The 19,338-nt window shown below is 40.9% G+C and overlaps 1 protein-coding gene across 1 annotated transcript in view; it reads right to left on the reverse strand.

The window, feature by feature from the left end:
- Nucleotides 1–320: 320 nt before the first annotated feature.
- Nucleotides 321–19,338, reverse strand: part of LOC118101302 (chemokine-like protein TAFA-2) — a 58,827-nt gene continuing 39,809 nt past the window's right edge. The window contains exons 3-6 of the mRNA XM_035146929.2: nucleotides 12,511–12,666; nucleotides 7,263–7,387; nucleotides 6,588–6,644; nucleotides 321–1,595 (exon numbers count right to left, since the gene is read on the reverse strand). Coding sequence (XP_035002820.1) covers nucleotides 6,615–6,644; nucleotides 7,263–7,387; nucleotides 12,511–12,666 — 311 coding nt within the window. The 3' untranslated portion in view covers nucleotides 321–1,595; nucleotides 6,588–6,614. The remainder of the gene's footprint in view (nucleotides 1,596–6,587; nucleotides 6,645–7,262; nucleotides 7,388–12,510; nucleotides 12,667–19,338) is intronic.

The following is a 19,338-nucleotide window of genomic DNA, read 5'->3' on the forward strand; positions in this document are numbered from 1 at the left end:
AGTGATAGTTCAGCAGCTTCGGTCCTAACATACATCAGCTGCCTGTTATTTCTACTTGCAGCATATTTGGGACAATCTATAGATGTATGTGATGGGCGACTGAGGCCACATCCACATGACTAAGTTTTTTATGTGGGATGAAAACTGAAAGAGAGCCATAACGCTTAAATATGTACAGATCCTTTCATCTTGAAAACACCTTTCTCAAATGAAAATGAAGTTATATGGACGTGGCCTGAAACCCATAGAGCCTCACCGCTAGCACGGCTTAAAAACTGCTCGCTGTGTGGAAACTTAAAATATGTTAAAAAGACACAAGGTTTTGGTTACACAACCATAGTTTATTACTGATGTCATCACTTACACAGACAAAAGAAGTGTTCAGCGATACCTACTTAAAGGTGATCAGCAAATCATACTTGAGTAACTAGTTGAAAACCGTTTGGGGATCGTTGTTGTTATCACACAGCCAGTGTGTATGGAATCTGAATTCGAGCTGTGACTTAAAAACACAAAATCTGGTAAAAGTGGCAGGAAATGGCAGAGTGATTTTCAGAGAAAACATGGATCCAACTTTCTGACCGCTAACAGCTTGTTGGTCTGATCAGTTTGTGCTGTAGCTAAGAATTTGGTCAGTGGAATCAGATTTGGCTCTTCAAGCCTGAAATTCCTGAACTGCCAGATCTTTTATTAGGGTTCAGCAGGACGTCCAGGGTGATCGTGTTGTTCTCATGATACAAGCCAATTTGTCCATCCAAGCGGAAGCATCCAAAATTCGCTAATGAACAGAAATGTGCTATAACCTTTTAGTCGATACTAGATATCAAACAAAAGCCTGATACACTACTAAGTCGCTCAACGACTCAACTGGTAGTGAGAATGAAGAGCGCTCACTCTGCAGCTACTTCTGGAGACTGAAATGTCCTAGAAATACACTGCAAACAGACCCCCTTCCCCAAAAGATAATCATGGACCGTTCATCTTATAAGCAAAATTTGAAGGATTCCTGTTGACTGAGATTTGCAGCTCTTTTACAGCACTGGTGAACTTCAGCTGTCCTTGTGTGGTACATTGATGAATGGGGCTGTGTTTTGGTTTGAGAATCACCCTGAATATCTGCTGCCCCGTCGCATGTTTTCATCTTCATTTGAAAATACAATTTGTTGGATATGAAAGTCACAACTGACTGATGAAACAAAAATCACAATTTGTATGAAGATTTGCTTTCAACAAACTGACCCCGCTGTTCACCCCGGTCAACTTGTGATGGAAATTCCCCTATAAAGAACATAGTACTCTATAAATTAACATGTAAGCAAAGTTCACCTTTGTATTCCACTACGAGCAGTAACAATGTCAGAGAATAAATCCTGTTGTCCGGTAAGGCTAGTCCTCCAAAAAGAAGTGTTGAATGATCAGTACTTTTATTAGAATCTACTCTTCTGTTTCATGTCCATTGAGTTCAAGAAGAAGCATTCAGAGTTTTCCAAGGATTAACTGCAGTCCAGAAGAAAGAGTCTCTATATACACAAAGGTCCTCAGCATTATTCATTTCTCCTTCGATGATCCATCAAAGACCGGAACCGTTGATTCACCTGTGAAAGAAGAGACTCGTGTTAAAAGGAAATCAAAGCTGCGACAGTAAACCCTACCCATCTTATATAAAATGTACCTAATAAATATAGATGTATTGTGTTTGAATAACATCACATTTTCAGATATATTCTGCAGATATGTGTCTTAGTGGTACAACACTAACAATCATCAGATTTACATAAACACAATTCAACATTATCAACAAAAACATCCAAAGTGTGAGACTCCCGCCAACACTGGTTGAATGTCAAAGATGTTGTCAAATCAACTACAAAATTGGATCCATTATTCAACAGTGAGACCTCTTCTCACTCTTGCAGTTTACTTTTTGAGCGAAAAAAATGTAACTAAAGATTTGATGTGTTTTATGCCACTTTCACTCAGTGGAAACAATCCATCAACACAGCACTGATATCACCTTAGGTCTTTATACAGATTTAACGGATACGGACCAGCATTAGCATTCATTAGAAGTTGTGTTTCTGGTCACCTGACTAATGATAGTCCAATATTCAATCTCCTTTTGGCTCCGTTTTAGTTCACTACCAGTTTCTGAGGAAACTCTTTAGTAGCTAACCTGCTTACACTTAAACAAAAAGGAGTAAGGGTTATCAAAGTGAACCCAAACAGCTGTAAGTCACAAAAAAAAAGTTGATTTCCAATTCTCTCACACTACAAGTAATGTGAACATATTATATTTAGTAATTTTATCCATTGACCAGATAAAACTATTGCGTATACATACTTTAAGGTTCATCCTCTGGGTACCATGAAAGGCTGTTCATTAGCACATGATGCTAGCTGAGGAAAATTTGCCATGGAATGAATTCATCATCTTCAAAAGACAACGATTCTGGTTAAATTCTGTGAAGATTTCTTTTGTATTTGAGAGGAATCTAATCGGCTCATTTAAAAGAACAATAAATCTGCTTCTTCACACCATCTACACAGTCAGTCAATTGTTAAGGTCATGGTTTAGGAAACACCTGTGGGATTCTTTCAGATTCCAGTATCTAATAAAAGGCTTATATTGGCCTGAACTAGCATATTGATTGATTTGTTGTAATATTGTATTTAGGATAGAGGAAGCTGCAGTCTGGGTTTGTGCTCCACGCTGAGGTTTCGCTCTCCGAGTTCGATGCTGTCAGACACTCTGAAGACCTCCATTCTCCTTGAGATTAAATTGCCTGTCATGAAGCTCAGTGGCTGACTGGCAGCTCCTCTGCTCCTCTAAAAGTGCATTCTGGAAAAGACTCTCGAGGAACATAACATAACAACCTTCATAACGACGTCCGCTATCGATTCCGACTGTCAGCCGCCATGTATGTTTGACGGACTGAGGGAAGCCGGCACCGAACTTGTAAGGCTCCATTATCGTCGCTGAACTTTTGATGGGCAACAGACAGCCCCGACAGCCTGGTTAGATTAATTCGCAAATGGGTCATTTGACAGTGAACGGGGCAGAGCAGAGGCGCGGCGCTCAATTATGCCGGAAAGCAAAACAATCCAAAAGCCATCAGGCCATCGCTTGACAAGAAAACCTGCATAATCATATCAAACACAGGGTGAAGAGTTTCCATAAATTCAGTTCGTTGGTCGCTGAACATGCTGCAATGAATTTTCCCCTTTGCAGAGTCATTAACTTTCCGAGCCGTCACTGTGATTAATGTGCCACTAATTTGAGAATAATTCCACACTGAAACAACAATGAGCCTAGCGGGTTGTTGTCAGAAGAGAAAACGTCGCTTGCGTCTTCAGAGATGGATATACACTGTCTCACTTTGTGGGGGGGGGGTCATTAGTAGTATTTGAGTGACTGAAACAATGCTAAAAATGCTGACAGGAAGTGTTCAGCGGGTGTGGCGTTGGTGTAATTGGTGGCTGACAAGTGCTAATTTAACTGGCAAAGGATTCATTTCCATTTAGAGCCTGGAGTAAGGTTGGCTGGAAGATTTAACACAGCAGGTGTACGGGCTTGTGTACGTGTAATTCAGCCGTGTAATTGGCACACTGCAGTGTCCTTCTCCGCAATATGTTTTGTGTTGTAACTACCAAGACTGGGATTCTCACAGAATGGCCATTTTGAAGCTGCTCTAGGCAAGATTTTTCATCAGCAAAAACAGAAAGCAAGGGACACTGCCAGCCCACCTCCACCCAAATTACGTTTGACTGTCGGAGCAAATGGGGGATTATCAGCACAAATCAAAACTCAATCAATGAGTGTTCGTGAGACAAATTCTTAGAAGAGATGTTGCTCCGCATTCATTTTAACGGTAGCTTAGGAATTAAGAGAAGGGCGGATGGATGGTAGGAGAAAATATTCAGTATTCATTTGTCATCCACACTTAAAACAAAAACCTGCATCTACCACAAACGCACAGCACAGCAAACTGAACTCTGAGAGGCGCTGGCTGACTCTGGCTGTTTGCTCTGAATATGCACAGAACAAGAACACCTTCACTGCCCCAAGTGGCAACAAGAGTTCACACTTCTGCTTTTTTCTCTCGCAGATTCACTTGCCAGAATTTCTGCAACATGACACCAGTTGGTTAAAGAAGCAGATTGAATAACAAAGGGTTCTCACATCAAAGCCTTTGTCTCTTTTTATAACCCTTTTAAGTAGTTCGGAGCAATGTTATTATTTTTACCCAGTTCTGACTGAAGCTTCACAGCGTAAAATGACAGCAACAACATCGATTTTGCTGTTGTGTTGTTTAGTGTGATAATTCCAAGCCAGTATCTCTGGCCAAAGATAATAGATTCAAAAAAGAAACATAAATCTGAAAGACGTGAAGTGAATTTTATGTTTTGTGGTTCAGCGACACAGACTCTTCTGTAGAGAAATAGCTGTTACTGTAATGAAAGTTTCAGGAGTTCAAAAGTCTTGAACGTAGACTGTAAAGCTGCTATCAGACGTGCACTGAACTCTGGAGATGCTCCACAGTTTCTCTGGTGGAGGTGTATGTGTGAAGCCAAATGCCCAAGTTAGAGCCTCCGGACTTTCTGCAGACTCTCTCCGCCTGGCCCCATGTCAGTTGATCGGACACGGGTCAAACAAAAGACGTAAAGCACACGTCAAATACATTTTTCTTATAGATTATCTCTGCCCTTTTAGGTAGTTGTTATCACACTGATATATATTCAAGTGTTCGTTTTCTCAGTAAGTTTTGTTTTAATTAGTTATTTGATAATATTTAACGTCACGCTTGACCGCTGACACCTGCTCGCAATTAGTTGAGCACTTGTATCAGACCTTGTTACCACAGTTCCATCCCCCAATAACTAAAGGCAGACTCACATCTCCTCATATCTGCCTTGTGGGAGGAAGCAGCTATGTTATGGCCGCCTTTAAATGCTAAAAGTTTGCTGACTTTGAAATCTTTTATACTTGTCACAGATAAATATCTTGATAGTTTACAAACGTAAAGCAAGCTACTGACTTGGGAGCATCTGTAAAATGAGCTTCACTTGTAGCAGCTGTTTTCCAAATCATAGGAGATCTTTTTCTGCTGCTCATGACATTTTTCAGAATGTAGCTACAAATTGTTCACATTGATATGGTTTGTATCTGTCAGCAAACAAAAGATTAAAGATCTTTGAGGATGTTGAAAACTAGGCCAAGTTGAGCAGGATGCTGAGGACTTGATTCAACAAGTTAATGCAATTCTGGATTCAGTTTTGACAAAATAATACTGGACAGCAGCTCTAACCTCTGAAATGAATTCTTCAGAGATGAATTTAATCTGAACAATCTGCAATGGTGAGAAGGAGACATTTCTGTGTGTTGCAGAACAGTTTGTTATTGGTGGATTACATGAAATCCACTGAGAGTCGAATTTCCAAATGTCAGAATCTGGCAGGTCCCATTGGGGCCAGACGCTGTGGCAGAGACAGCTCTGTCCCCGGGTCAGGAACACAGACACAAATGAATGATCTGAAAGCACAATTCTTCTTTTGGGTTTAGTTTTTTTCTTCTATTGGAGTAATCTGCTCGATGCTATAAACACCTCACTTTAAAAAATCATCCTGAGTGCAGAACAAAAACTTTCCTGAGAATTGTTTTTCTCCTTCAAACTAAGAGACACTTTCGACTTCCTCCTGCTCAAACTGCACCGTGCGTCTGGCAGGATGAGCAGGGACTGAATAGAGAAGTTCAAACAACATGTGGTAAACAGCAGCGCACTTACTAACATTGGATCTGTATTCAGTCTCATCCCTCTGATATAAAGCAACACACACTCCAACACCGTGTGCAGTCTATTTAGGTCACCCTTCCAGGATTTGTGTTTACAAATCCAAAAAGACACAGTTTTAAATGTTACCTCTCGCCGCCATTCAGGTGCCGCACGTGGACAAAAGTTCACGCCGGAGCTCAGCTTGCATGGCACACACTGTTCATCACTGGGAGATTTGCTCCAAAGTGACAAACTCTATTCCCCGCTGTGTCCTGGGCTTTGTAGTAGCCTGCATTGTTTACTCTTTGAATTCAAGGTGCTTTCAGTCCGTTTGAATGCATTTTTGATACAGAGCGATGGAGGTCAGTATGGCTGGGGGTTCCAGGTTTATGTTGTGCTGTTTTCCCAAAAGAGGTGAAGAAGAAAGCGTGACCGGGGGGGGTGTCACTGCTTAAGGCAGCCTGCAGAAAGACTGGAAACTCAGGAAACTTGTTTCTCTGGCTGAGTTCAAAGGTGCGCGAGAGGAATCCTCTGGGTAATGCTGATGCTTTGAACAGGTTGTTGTTGTCTCTTTGGATCATACACCTCGACTCACACTTACCTCTCTCTCAGGTGGAGTTACACTACTGGGAAATGTGGTTAATAAAACCATTTGACACGTCTTTTTCCGGGAAAATGAGATAATATTCTATTTTCACAATTAAGAAATCATGAGACACAATAATGATCCCTGTTTGGAATCAATGTTTTTCAATTTGACGTTAGGTTAACAATAAATAAGGCCGAGTAAAATAAAACAGTAAAACAGATCTTTACCTGGACTCTGCCGTGAAGCATCTGTGGTTACCAGAGCTGCTCTTTGTCCGCAGAAATCTTTCCAGTCATCCAGTTCACAAGAGACAACAAAAAACACAAAAAGATATATTTAGCTTTTATACTTTCAGGTCTTATTAAGACCTGATAATTACCTAGATCTATTTCCAGATGTTTCCGACATTCAGGATTGTCTAAGAGGCTTCGTCTGCTAAAAGAAAGAATTATATATAAATCATTTTGAGGTCCCGACAAGTCCCTGAATCAATAGCCCCAGGCTCCAGGCTCCCGGCTCCAGGCAGGTGTGGTGCGGGCAGCTTAAATAATTAAGTACATGGAGAGAGGCAGAACTGAAGTCCACGGGTCGTCATAACAGAGTGAAGGATATGGGCATCGTGTTACAATGTTAAAAGCACGTAATTGGAGTGAGTAATTGGCCAGTTTGGGTGCTCGAAGGGGCCTGAAAGTGCGAAGGAGACATGGCAGCCCATTGATTACAAGCCCCTTGGGGGTCCAAGCAGCGCCTGCAAACATTAGCTGTTTTTAGGTCAAAGCAAAGCAGACGACGGTAACCACAGACACGGCCTCTTGACTTTGAAGAGTTGACGTCTTTAAGGTCAGATTCAACAGGTTTGAATATAATACAAGGAAAGTGACAGGTTTGTCTCTTAAACTTACCTTAGTGGTTTTGATCTTGTTCCCTGTAGCACAGCTCCAGCCCTTCAGATCAGGAAGAACTTTGCATTCCTCCCCGTCGAGGCACGGATGCATCTGGCACCACCACTTCTGCTCCACTATCGAGGCTAGCAGACACACGCTGGGGTTAGAAATGAATTTTTTCAAGTTGTCTTTAGGCCATCAGGCCAGTGTTCCCTTCAGAAAATAATGAAACGTATTCTAAGAGATGTCAACAAATAAAACCGAAAAGAAAACGTGAAAGACAAACTAATCATTGTTGTAATTCAAAGTCATGTTCAAAGATCTGATCCTACACCCCAATTTATCTCTAACACTGCATCCTTGCTAGCAAAGCCACAGTGTTTCCCATTTACTTTCTACACTGTGGCGACCCGCCATATTTGAATTAGTTCCACCACAGTTTTTATAATGAACCAAACATTTTTTTTATAATAACATAAGACATCTCTAACTTGGTGTGTACAGGGCTATTTGCTGCATGCTCCCTCACACTGTCGTGCTACCGCATTTTTGCAGTGCCATCCTCTCCTCTCACTGTGGTCCAAAATGTAATTACCGTCCACGCAGACAGTCCGACCTCATAGTTTCAACTTATCTTGTATGAATTCATCCTGTGGGAAATGCTGAATGACAATAACAAATTTGATTTATGATTTAAATGTTCCCTATACCTAATATTATGTCATGGTTATAGTAGCTGATGTTAGCTTAGCTTATTGTTAGTGCTAATGTGCTAGCCTGCAGGTGTTCTCCCAGTTTTTTTGCCACTTGCAATGAATGTTGAATTAACATTTAGCTTAAAAATCCTGATTGCACAAATGTTGTCTCTCTGTTAGTCACTATCCCGTAGGCTGGGAGCCAATCAACAAGGTAGTGCATGAGTATTTTACATGTGTCTGACCCTGCACTGATCACTATCTGCTGTCCAACAACATTGTTGATGTGGTTAGGCAGCGTTAATGATGTGATGCCACTTTTTTTTGCAATTCATCTTAGCTGATTTAATCACTAAATGCTGTTTATTTTTATACTGAGGAAAACATAATTAAGATTAATAGGCGGAAAAGAGCTTTAAAGCGATATTAGGACTTTTGGATCCGAGGCGCATTAGATTTCGGTTCCGTAGGTTTGTCATGTTGCCCAATCAGCATGAAATATTCAGATCTGGGACTGTGCGAAGTAGAAGTGTGAGGATTTGACACATAATTATCCTTTTATTAAATAACCAAATCAAAAATAATGAGCCAAATCTGCCTCAGTTTCCTGCTTTACTCTGAACCTTAATTTAGGACATATTTTAGGTTTTGTTGCAAACACACCTCCGTGATGTGGTGAGCTTGTGTGTTACAATCTCACGATTTTAGAGCCTTGTCGCACACATCCATGTGTTAGAGTGAAGCACAGTTTGTTGGGTACATGTTGTAGCCCACTGTACATGACTCTCATCATGTGAGGGGGAAACCTTCCGCTGCAGTGAGGACACCCCCTCTGTCGCCTCCATAAAAGAGAGCATTAAGCTTCTGCTACTCCATTGTGCAAGACATCATTTAAATGTGGGATATTACAGAGGTCATTATCTACATTCCACACACCCTCCACCACCATTAGCGCTCTTCCTAATGAAGAGAACGGTTATTATAATCCACATATAACACCAGCGCTTTGCCAGGGTAAATTGCACAGAATGGATACTTTATGATACAAGGGAATCAATTTGTATCACACAGCTACGGTTATAGCTGCAGCGCGGCGTTAAAAACTGCATCAGGTCAACTGCAAGCAGATGGTGGTTGTGGAACAGCGGCTATTAAGAAGCCACAAAGGTTCCTAGTGAAATGAAATGGGCGTATTGATGACCAAACATACATAAAGTGCATGGGACACATTTCACTTAACAGTTAATGATGCTTTTAAAACATGAAGTCTGAAAACATCTGGGAGCCCCAAAAAATCAATTGATACTTTAAATTTAATTTATTTTATTGTGGCTGTAAATCTCTGCTTTGACCTTGATAATCAGGCATGTGTTTTGCATGTTTATGTAGCAAATGACTTGCAACTCAGTTCTAATGCTGTTAGAACACGAGGAGCTGAGCTATAATCAGGTTTTTATGTTCAGGAAAATCACGACATTTATCCTCTGATGAAACACTGGAATGCTTTAATTACATTCATGTGCCAGTATTGAAGATCACAGTGTTGGGTCTTTGGAACGTGGCCAAAGCATGTTGTTCTGGAACAAGTGTGACATTAGCTCGCGGAAAACCTACAGCAGATTGTCACTTGTAATTTAGCTGTTTATGAAGCGCTGACACAATTTTCCACACCAGGTTACTCATCAACGGTGGTAGATTTTGAGGCGGACGCGAACAATTGAACGTTTAAAATCCATCTGATGGTTTATTGGCCAAAAGTTGCATGTTATTAGATTTTGACCAGTGAAAAGCCTCCAGCACTAAGCATCAGCGGAGCAAAGCAACTTATATTTACTGAAACACTTATGTTGTTTGATTCATTTACTTTAAATCGTATTGACTGTATTGACCCTTGTCTTCTGGCATATTTGTAATGTGTTTACTCTGTGTCCAAGAATGATTTGTTTATTTTCTGTACTTGGCTATATTGTTAGAGTTAAAATAAACAAACGAATGATTCTAAGTCCAAATTTGAGGTACTGTAAAAAAAAATTGGGCTTAATCTCTAAATATTAAATGGGAGTTTATACTTCCACCATACTAATGTGGGTAGGAAATATATTGCACCATTTATCCAGCCACATAATTATCAGTTATTAGAATTATACATATTGAAAACTGAGTTTAAAAAGTAGGATTTCTTGTTACAGATTCAAACAAAAGTCAAATTAGATCCACCTCAACTAACTAATACAGTCAAATGCTACATACACATTAATGCATCAGAAAAAATTAAGTACTTTAATTTTATAATATATACAATATAATAACCTTAGTGTCATACTAAGAGTTTTTCTTAAAATACTTGCAGTGCATTTTTAATATAAATGCATTAAAATGCTATGGATGCAGGTTGTTTACTATTGGAGTAATCAAGTATTTATATATGTGTGGTTCTGCTCCCTATAGTACATCCTCTTCTGTTGAGTGCACACTGCAGTCATCAGTCCATCCGCTGGACTTAACCCGTAAACTGCTGCTTCTACAGTCCAGTGGGTGGATCTAATGCCGATCTGATATTGAGCGCAGAAGCAAAGTGGGACATGTCTATTTGTTCCCAGTTAGTGATTCTGCGAGGGTGGAAAGCACTGCTCTATCTCCAGGAAAACAGAGGCTTTGCTGACACACAGCAGTTTCTCCTCTCATGATGAAGTAGTTATGTGATGTAATCTGCAGTTTCACTTCACTTGATCTGAGAGCATAACAACTCAGTTTTAAGCCCTTGAAGTTTCCTTTGTGTTTATGCCAGTGTTTTCGGCTGATCTGCCCCAATGCGAATGTGCATTTATCTCAAGAAGTCCCCATATGTTTCACTGTCAGTGAAATGTGCAGGTATTTTCCGGCTCCTTCTCTTGAATTACACATTCAAATCTATTCAAATTTCCTCAGATGCCTGGAGGCTCATTTATCTTCATGTAAAGGAGGAGGTTGTCTCACACAAAGTTGAGCCAAAGGTAAATCCCTGGCTGGAGAAGAAAGAATAATTAAAAGGTTAAGTGCTGATCATTTTTTCTCGGAGATCACCCACAGAGCTTTAAACTGAGGCCAATGGCTCACAGCTCTAATTTGCGGAAAATGTCAATAGCAAAATGTCAAGGAATAGGTCAAACATGATTGGGTCCAGAGTTCAGCCACAATCCGGCACTTTTTAGACCAAAGTGAAGCAGCCACTTCAGTCTGACCTATTAGTATGCTAAGAGACCCGCTCAAAAAGTCATTGACTTTACGGCCTTCAGTGAGCAGCTCCTCGTTCGTTCATTGGCAAAGAAAAGAAAAACTGTTTGTGTGGGCCCAGGATTCACCGGACTCCACTCACCGGGTGCATTTAGGCAAATATGGCAAGGGACACGTCAGACTGATGCAGTTAGTGTCCTCAGTAAATCAGACGGCTCTAATGATTGAATTACAAAAACTACTGCTACGAGACGTTTTTACTGTTTGAGTATTTCTGTCCCAACTATGTTTGGGTGCCGAGATCTGGTGCCAATCAGGCACCGGTTCCTACCGAGCCTTTACCTACGCACACAGACATAATGCAGATTTCAAGGGCTGAGCACTGTACTGAAATAGTTGTCCTGCTTACAGGCAACATTGCCGCACGGGCCTATAGTTAACATTACACTTAACTTTGGTCGCAACACACTCTCTACATTAGCCTTCTTACTACTGAAAACTTCAACTACTTTGCCCCAAACAGATGTTTTAGGTTTTTGAGTTTTGATCAGCCAAATTCCATATACGTATTTATTATAATTGTAACACACTAAACCATTTGTAAATAGAAACAGCTTATTTATTTATTAGCCTGAGTTTTGACATTTTACGCCACATATTGTCTACCTTTTACTCACCTTCGTAGACAACCTTGTATTCTTTGTAGTCCGCACATGAAATGAAACTACAGTACCCATGTTTCACCTTGTGTCAGAGGTAAACAAATCTTTTAAACTTGGACTTATCATGGAAAGCGTATACACCTTGACCACTCTGGTGTGCGCAAGTTTTTCTTCTCCTGAATGTTTTATTGCACCTCCAGTACCTGGCTGAGCCTTTAAGCCTGGTGCGCGGAGAACGCTGTAATCCTTCTGACATTTTATAGACTAAACAATTTATTGAGAAAATAATTAAAAACCCACACCGCATGGAGATTTAAACTAAATTTAAATTCATTAATTCAGATCACTCTATGTAGTTTTCTCGAGTCTCTTCTTCATATTGAGTAAAAAGATTTGTGTGTATAATATAAGTAATACAAGGATTTGTTATTGTGTAATTAGAGAAACTACTTGTATAACTTCAAACAATACTTATTTCTTTTCATGCAGTGATAATCTGATTACACGACAAAGCTTGCTCTCATTTTATGTCGTCTCCTGACAGCATCTCTTAGAAATATGATTTAAGTGGGTGCACTGGAATACTTATATGATGATCTCAGCAAAACTAGTGCTCAAGATTTGTGGAAAGGAGTCTCAGAAAAAAAAAAAAAAAAACGAGGATAGCCCATGAAATATTCAGCTGCTGGAGCGTACCATCTACACACGACGGGGCGGCTCTGGTGGTGCCGGCCACTTGCCCAGGGAAGCAGGAGCACTTCACAGTTTGCGACCGCTCCTCGATTTTGTTCTTGTTGCAGCAGCGGTGCAGCGCCACCACCTCGCAGGTGCCCGTTCGGACATGGTGCGCTGCTGGAGAAATGACAGGGAAAATGGAATAATCAGCAGTGGGGTAATAGTTATTGCCTTCATCTCCACACCCACTCGGCTGGCCTTGGATTGAGTCCCATAAGAGTTTCTCTCCTGGGTCTCTATTGCCTGCTCCGCTCCATCCCTCTCATCCGTCTCAATAATAAAAAAAAATTACCAGGGAGAGCAGACTAGCGAGGGTTCCTTTTATCAGAGGGTTCAGATATTCCCATCTTTATATGCATATATTCTTTTTAAAGTATCATTTGCTTGAGTGGCCTAACATTCTTTAAGCACCTCATTTTCATTGTAGGCTGAATGCTGGTCTTCATTGTCTTTAGATAATGTAAGAAATTAAATGGGTATTTCAGCCAATTCATTATTAAATTGGAGGAATCACAGGAGACAGTTTAAAAAGAGATAATGGTCAAATTAGAGGCAACAGAGGCCGAGATGATGAGTTTTAATTTGTTGTCAAAAAGTGCTGAATCCTACATTTCCCACAATGCAATAGAAAAGATTAGTCGCTTCCACTGAATTTCAGTGTGGTGCTTTGCAGCACATGACTGTTAGATCGGTGGAGTGCTCCTTTAAACTCATGTAGTGTTTGCTTCAGAATTTTCCTTATTCTGTGATTTAAACCGTCTTTAATAGTATGAGTCAAGCTTGAAAAACATTGGAACCTATAATTCCCATCATGCCGTGCTCCTGACTCGTCCCTGGCTGGTAAATAACCACATCTGTAAATCCCATCACTTTAATAACACATATCTTCTATAAGAAATGTGAAGCACTATGTACAAATACAACAGTGTTCCTATGCAGTGAATAATAAAATAATAAAAACTGGTTTCACAGATGTTTTCTGGGGAGAGTAACGCATCCCTGATAAATAACATATGAACTTTAATTTTATTTACTTCTAGATTGGCATGATGACATCATCAGGGTCATGGTCCCTTTATGACATTATTTTTGTCCTAATCACTTCCTTTTATATAAACACCTCAAGTATGAGATGTCCGTGGTAGGAACAGATATCGATCCAAGTTTTCCACGATGAGTCGAGGCACTTTTAGAAAAAGAAATTCCAATATTTGAAGGGGAGAGTGCAGCGCTGCAGTTTTAAGAAACGGTTTCCAGATCACGCTCCGATGTCTGAATTATTTAGAGCCGGAGCTGCTCCATTCTCTTTTAATTGCATGTGACATTTTCATGAGTTGTCCTTCTGTAGAGATGCTCTCTGCCGCTGAAGTAAACAATAAATATGAAATGACTGTGTGAAGCTGCTCCACACTGCAGCGGCTCAGCTAAACCCACTTAATGACACTTTTACCTTTTATATTAGTGCATAGCAACAGTTTCCAGCTGCTGGAAAAAGCACCTGCTGAGACTTACTGTGGTAGAATCAGATATGAGACGGATTAATATTTGTCTATCAGCAAATGATTTAGCTGTGTTTTTTTTCTTTCTCGTGTAGCTGGAAACACGACATGACGCATGCTCCAGGAATAGAATGTGGGATCAGGTACGCATGTGTGCAATGCCAGACTAATGCTGACCGTCATTTTAGTATGAGTGGAACCATGGGCTTGTACGTCTGATCGAAACGGGTATGCAACTCCCAGCGAACACGGAATGCAGTAAATTAAGGTCAACTCTTCGGATTCAGTGTCCTGGACACTTCGGCATGCGGATTGAAGCAGTCGGGGATCAAACCGCCGACCTTCTGGTGCTTGGTGCACAACTGCCCAGCTAGAATAAAGCTGCTGGTGGAATATACACTAACTAACTAACTAACTAACTCGACACTTCATTAGGAATAAAGAGTTAAAACTAAAGCAGACTATTACATTTTATTGCATTGCACCAGAGAGGAGGTTCTGTTATTCAGTTGGCTGTTATTAATATAAATGGGGTGGACAATATAATAGTAACTGTTATACTGCAGTACAGTTCAACAGCAGCACAAACTGCAGCCTCCAAAACGCCTGAATAAACCCCTGTTTCAACATTATAACCTTAATGAAGGGCGCAGATATTGCAGGGCTGTTTTATTAGCCTGCATTACTTTGAGTTTAGTGTTCCTTATAAACTGCTCACTAAGTGTGTGATTGAACAGCAGGTAGAAAAGGACAAAAATATATATAAAACAAAAAGACAGAGACAGGAAACATAAACTCCGTTGTGATTTTACATTCAACCGTTGATTGCATGCTTGCTTCAACAGTCCCGCCACCCCCCACCCCCCACCGTCCTTCATACATCAAAAATAATGCAGGTAGTCGCCCAAAAGTAGCGGGATGCTTCAAGCGCAGCCAAAACAAGAAACGATATGAAAGACAAACACGCAGCCAGCTGAGCTGCTTTATATGTTTGTAAGAGGAGTGCTGCCAGTGTCTCTATAAAGGACACGCTTCACACTGAGAGGCTGCGGTGTTTCTGACTGGATTCGGAGTTCTACTCGCCGACTCGGCTTCCCCCCGCCAGCAAGATACAGAGGAGAGCATTTCGCTCAGGAATCAGTGTGTCCTGCAAAGCCACGGTCCAGCTTTAATCATGCTGCGCTGCCGCTGTGACACAGAGGATCCCTTCGGCTCTCGACAGGCTGCTGCTGCTGCGGCTCTGGTCTCCAGAGTCTTTCAAAGTTGTATAAGACGGGGGTGCCATGAGATTTAAATATCAGGCTGGTCGGGTGTCCTGGTGGAATCAGTGGTTAAGATGCATGTCCCTTACAGTAACTGCACCGTCCCTGGTTTGATTCTAGCTTGGGACTCTTGTTGAATGTCATACTCTTCTCTCTTTCAACCTTTCTGTCACTATCACAAAAGGCAGAATTGATTAAAAAAAAAGAAAAGCATTTATACATTAGGGTCATGTAACAAGAGATTGTGTGAGACTTTTATCTCAGCTTAAAAAGTCCATCAGACCAATGGCGCGGTTTCCCATGACAATATCTCTAACTTTCACTGGGTATATGGGGGTGTATAATTTAAAAGGAAAAGGGGAATTTGTATTTCAAGGAAATTCAATGCAGCTAGTTACAAACAGTGGACTGTATTTAAAGGTATATCTGGGATGGAAAACGCTGCCATCTTTGCGTCAGAGTCTTTGCAGCAGCGATCAGGGGATGGAGTCACGGTAGCGAGGTCCTGCTGATACATGCGCTCAGCCAATCAGGAATCAGTCGCAGCTGTCAATCATGACGTTTCAAAAGCTGATTAAATCCAAACTTACTGGCAAAATGAACAGTTGAACAAACGTCAGTGACTGAAACCATCTTTGAGAAAAGTGTATTTGATTTGTATTTTGACTCTTTAGTTTGGCTCATACCTCATTTACGAACATAGAGGAGGTGGGATTCATGACCTATACTGCAGCCAGCCACCGGGTGGCGATCAAGACGCTTTTAGCTTTGCAGAGCTGTTACCCATTAGACAAGTTGTGTTGCTTTTCCTTTTAGCTAAAAGGTAAACTGTAAAGAGTGACATCCAAACAACAAGAAAACAGCAGAACAACTATTAATATCTTTGCTTAAATGATCAGACTTCATGTGAGAGTAGACAGGCGCAATATGTGCTCGCAGAACTTCTAATAGGTAATTACACGTTTCCAGGTTGATTTCCCCGAATCCCCTCAACACAGGTGTCACAGTGGAAAGGTCTCATAAATCTGTTTGGAAGAAATTCAGCAACAAATTGTGTAGCTTCAGACAGACTGATCTTTCAAAACCCACATCGAGGGAGTCAATCAGCAATTATGTTTCCAACAATAGAAACTTCCCTGAAAATATAAATAAATAAATCAGGGCACAATGCTGTGCCACAATACAACATTTTAAAGATAGCAGATTAAAGGTCTGAAATGAACATTCTGTCAAAGGATAGGAGACATTTTGGACTTCTCGTCCTCTTTCATAAATTATCCTCCTCCTCCTCCTCCCATTTCTTCCTCCTCCTCTTGCTCTCCAGGGCAATCTTATCTCGAAGTTTGATAAAAAGCCTTTCACTTTCGTCTTTAGTGCTCATTTCTGTCATTTTCCAAGCACGACTTGGTGTTACATAATCCAAATGTGGTCACATGAAAAGCAGGGATATTTCCCCTTAAACTCGGATCCGCATACTTTCTACTGCTACTGGTAAGGTCTGTTAGAAACACCTTCAGTTGCTTACATTTGTGATTTGAGGCAGTTGGGTTTTGTTGTGTTGAACTGTGTGAAAAATTCTGAATAAAGTATTTATGTAAATTCCTGGAACACGTCGTGGGTTATACAGAGTCCAGTCCTGCGGCTGCGAGTGAGTCAAAGCAGAACCGCCCCCCCCACCCCAATACCAGAAAATCCGAATACACTCTGGAATATATACACTAAACACACTCTACTGGACGTAGACTCTGGAAGGTGAAGCCAATGCAGAAGTGCCTAAAACCTGTATTCTCTCGAATGACCTTCACTGGTTGCAGAAAGAAGTCAGTTCCTATAGAAGTCTATGAGAAAATGACCCAACTGGCTCTCGTGCACACAGGCTGACGTTATTTGCAGTTTTGGCCAATAGATGCCGAAGGTCTTCCATCGTACGACATATAGTGGCAGGGAATTCATGTCGTGTATTGGGGCCGCCAGGTTTTCCAAGAATTTGATATGATGTATAATTTGTTCCTGAGCACACTGTTGGAGAGGTGGAACACAGGATGTGGTGCCTCCTCAACAGGTGAGCCCACAGATTCGTATCAGACAGTTTCATGGTACAAAGACAACGAACCCTTGATTGTTACTTTGCCATCTACTGTGTTGAACCCAAAATACTTCCCAGGTATTCTGGTGTCAGGACGGCTTTGCTTGCTAGCGTCCTCCATTTTCATAGCAAAACAATGCAACGACTTCATTTCCTGCTAGGTCAAGAGGGCATTCAAAAGGTCAAGCTGATGGTGATCGCCCTCTGCTGGATCAGGAGACAAACCACTTCAGACGGTCCGATGTGTTTCTAGACTATATATTCACATATAAATGGATCATTACACTTTCCTCCCAACATCCAAATGGATTTTTGACTTTCGAATAGAATTGATGGCCCCATCATATATAACCTTTTAAGATGTGTTAAACCCTCAAAGCAGCTCGGGATCAAATTCTGACCTGCTCCTTTGACCCAACTCCAACATAAACCGTCAACACTGAGCCGACTATCAGACTGTATTTCGGTTTTAACCAGGCACTTGTTCATTTTAGCGAATCTTTTGAAACCAGACCTGCTTTCAGTGAGAAGAGATTGGCTCTTTCCGTCTGTGCGGCGCGGAAATTGCTCTACTTGAGAGGCTTAATGGTTTAGTCTCTGGAGACAGAGGAAACTGCAAATAATGCATAATTTGTATCATTCATGAGGCTGTTGTGAATGATAATGTAATCATTGCTTTGCTTCATAAACAGCATAGTGTGCAGCCAAAGCTCTCAGACGGAGAAATGATCTGTGCAAACCGACATAATGACAAGCAGAACAGTTGTGTTAACATTGACGAACAGATTGTCCCCTTTCTGTTATTTAGTAGGTGGGCGCTTTGAAGAGTGAAACATGAGCAACTGCTTTACTCCAAACACAATCAGATTCAAGGAGCCAGACCCAATGCAACGGAGCATGTGGATTTATTGTTTTTTTCCTTCACACTGGGACCTGTAGAGGCTCTGACTCTTGGTTACTGCTCTCTCAAGGGTGAACGCAGAGTTTTCCTTCCTGGGCAAGATGTGTTTTTATGCAACACATATGTCATTTTTAGTGCAGAAGGTCTGAGGTGCTGCGTAAGCAACAATGTTTGATGCATACTATAACACAGGATGCACTGTAAGTCAGACATCAAGGTCACACACGTCGTTGTCACATTTACAACAGGGAGGAGAAGCACCTTTTTAAAGACACACTGCAAACTGAAACTACACCTGCACCACCCGAGTGCCCCATGTCTAAAAATACACAGTGGGAACAATCAAACATATTTTATTCCACTCAGGTTCAAGTTCCCCCATAGCAACATGTGTGCGGATTCTAGCCAAGTGTTTTGCCATTGTGGACACTGTAATTCAAGGCTGTAGTGTGTCTGCGGGGATCGCGCTAATACAATTTGAAGGTCAAAATTGTTACTCTCTTGCACCCACACGGCCAACCATCAATATAAAGGTACTGTGTTCTGAGATGTGGCACATTATGAAAGTGCCACAGAGATGTATCCAATGCCTGTCGTACTTTTCTCATGATATAAGCTGATTTTGACATAACTGACACAAAACAGTAAGTAAACTAAAAGTCTCATAGAGCTCAACAATGTGGTTACACAAGTAAAAATCCCTTCATTTTCTGAATAGATATTTTGATTAGCAGCCATAATATGGCTGCAACTCTTTTCATGAGGATTTTTTGAATAATCAATGGAATTGGGAATCTCCTCCAGAAACCACATCCATTCTAGAGTGGGTGGTCACTGTTTTGCTCTGTTAGTTGTTAAATTAATATTTGATAAGGTAATAAAGCTCAAATGTCTTTATTTACACAAATTACCAACAAATCCTGGACACATCCCCTAAATTAGGCCTAAATTATGCATAAAGTCTAATACCCCAAAACACCAAAGTTTAATTAGAGTAATTTGCAACATAATACTCAAAACACTACACGCAAACTGGGGGTG

This window comes from Hippoglossus stenolepis, chromosome 22 (genome assembly GCF_022539355.2).
Source record: "Hippoglossus stenolepis isolate QCI-W04-F060 chromosome 22, HSTE1.2, whole genome shotgun sequence".
NCBI classification, from domain to species: domain Eukaryota; kingdom Metazoa; phylum Chordata; class Actinopteri; order Pleuronectiformes; family Pleuronectidae; genus Hippoglossus; species Hippoglossus stenolepis.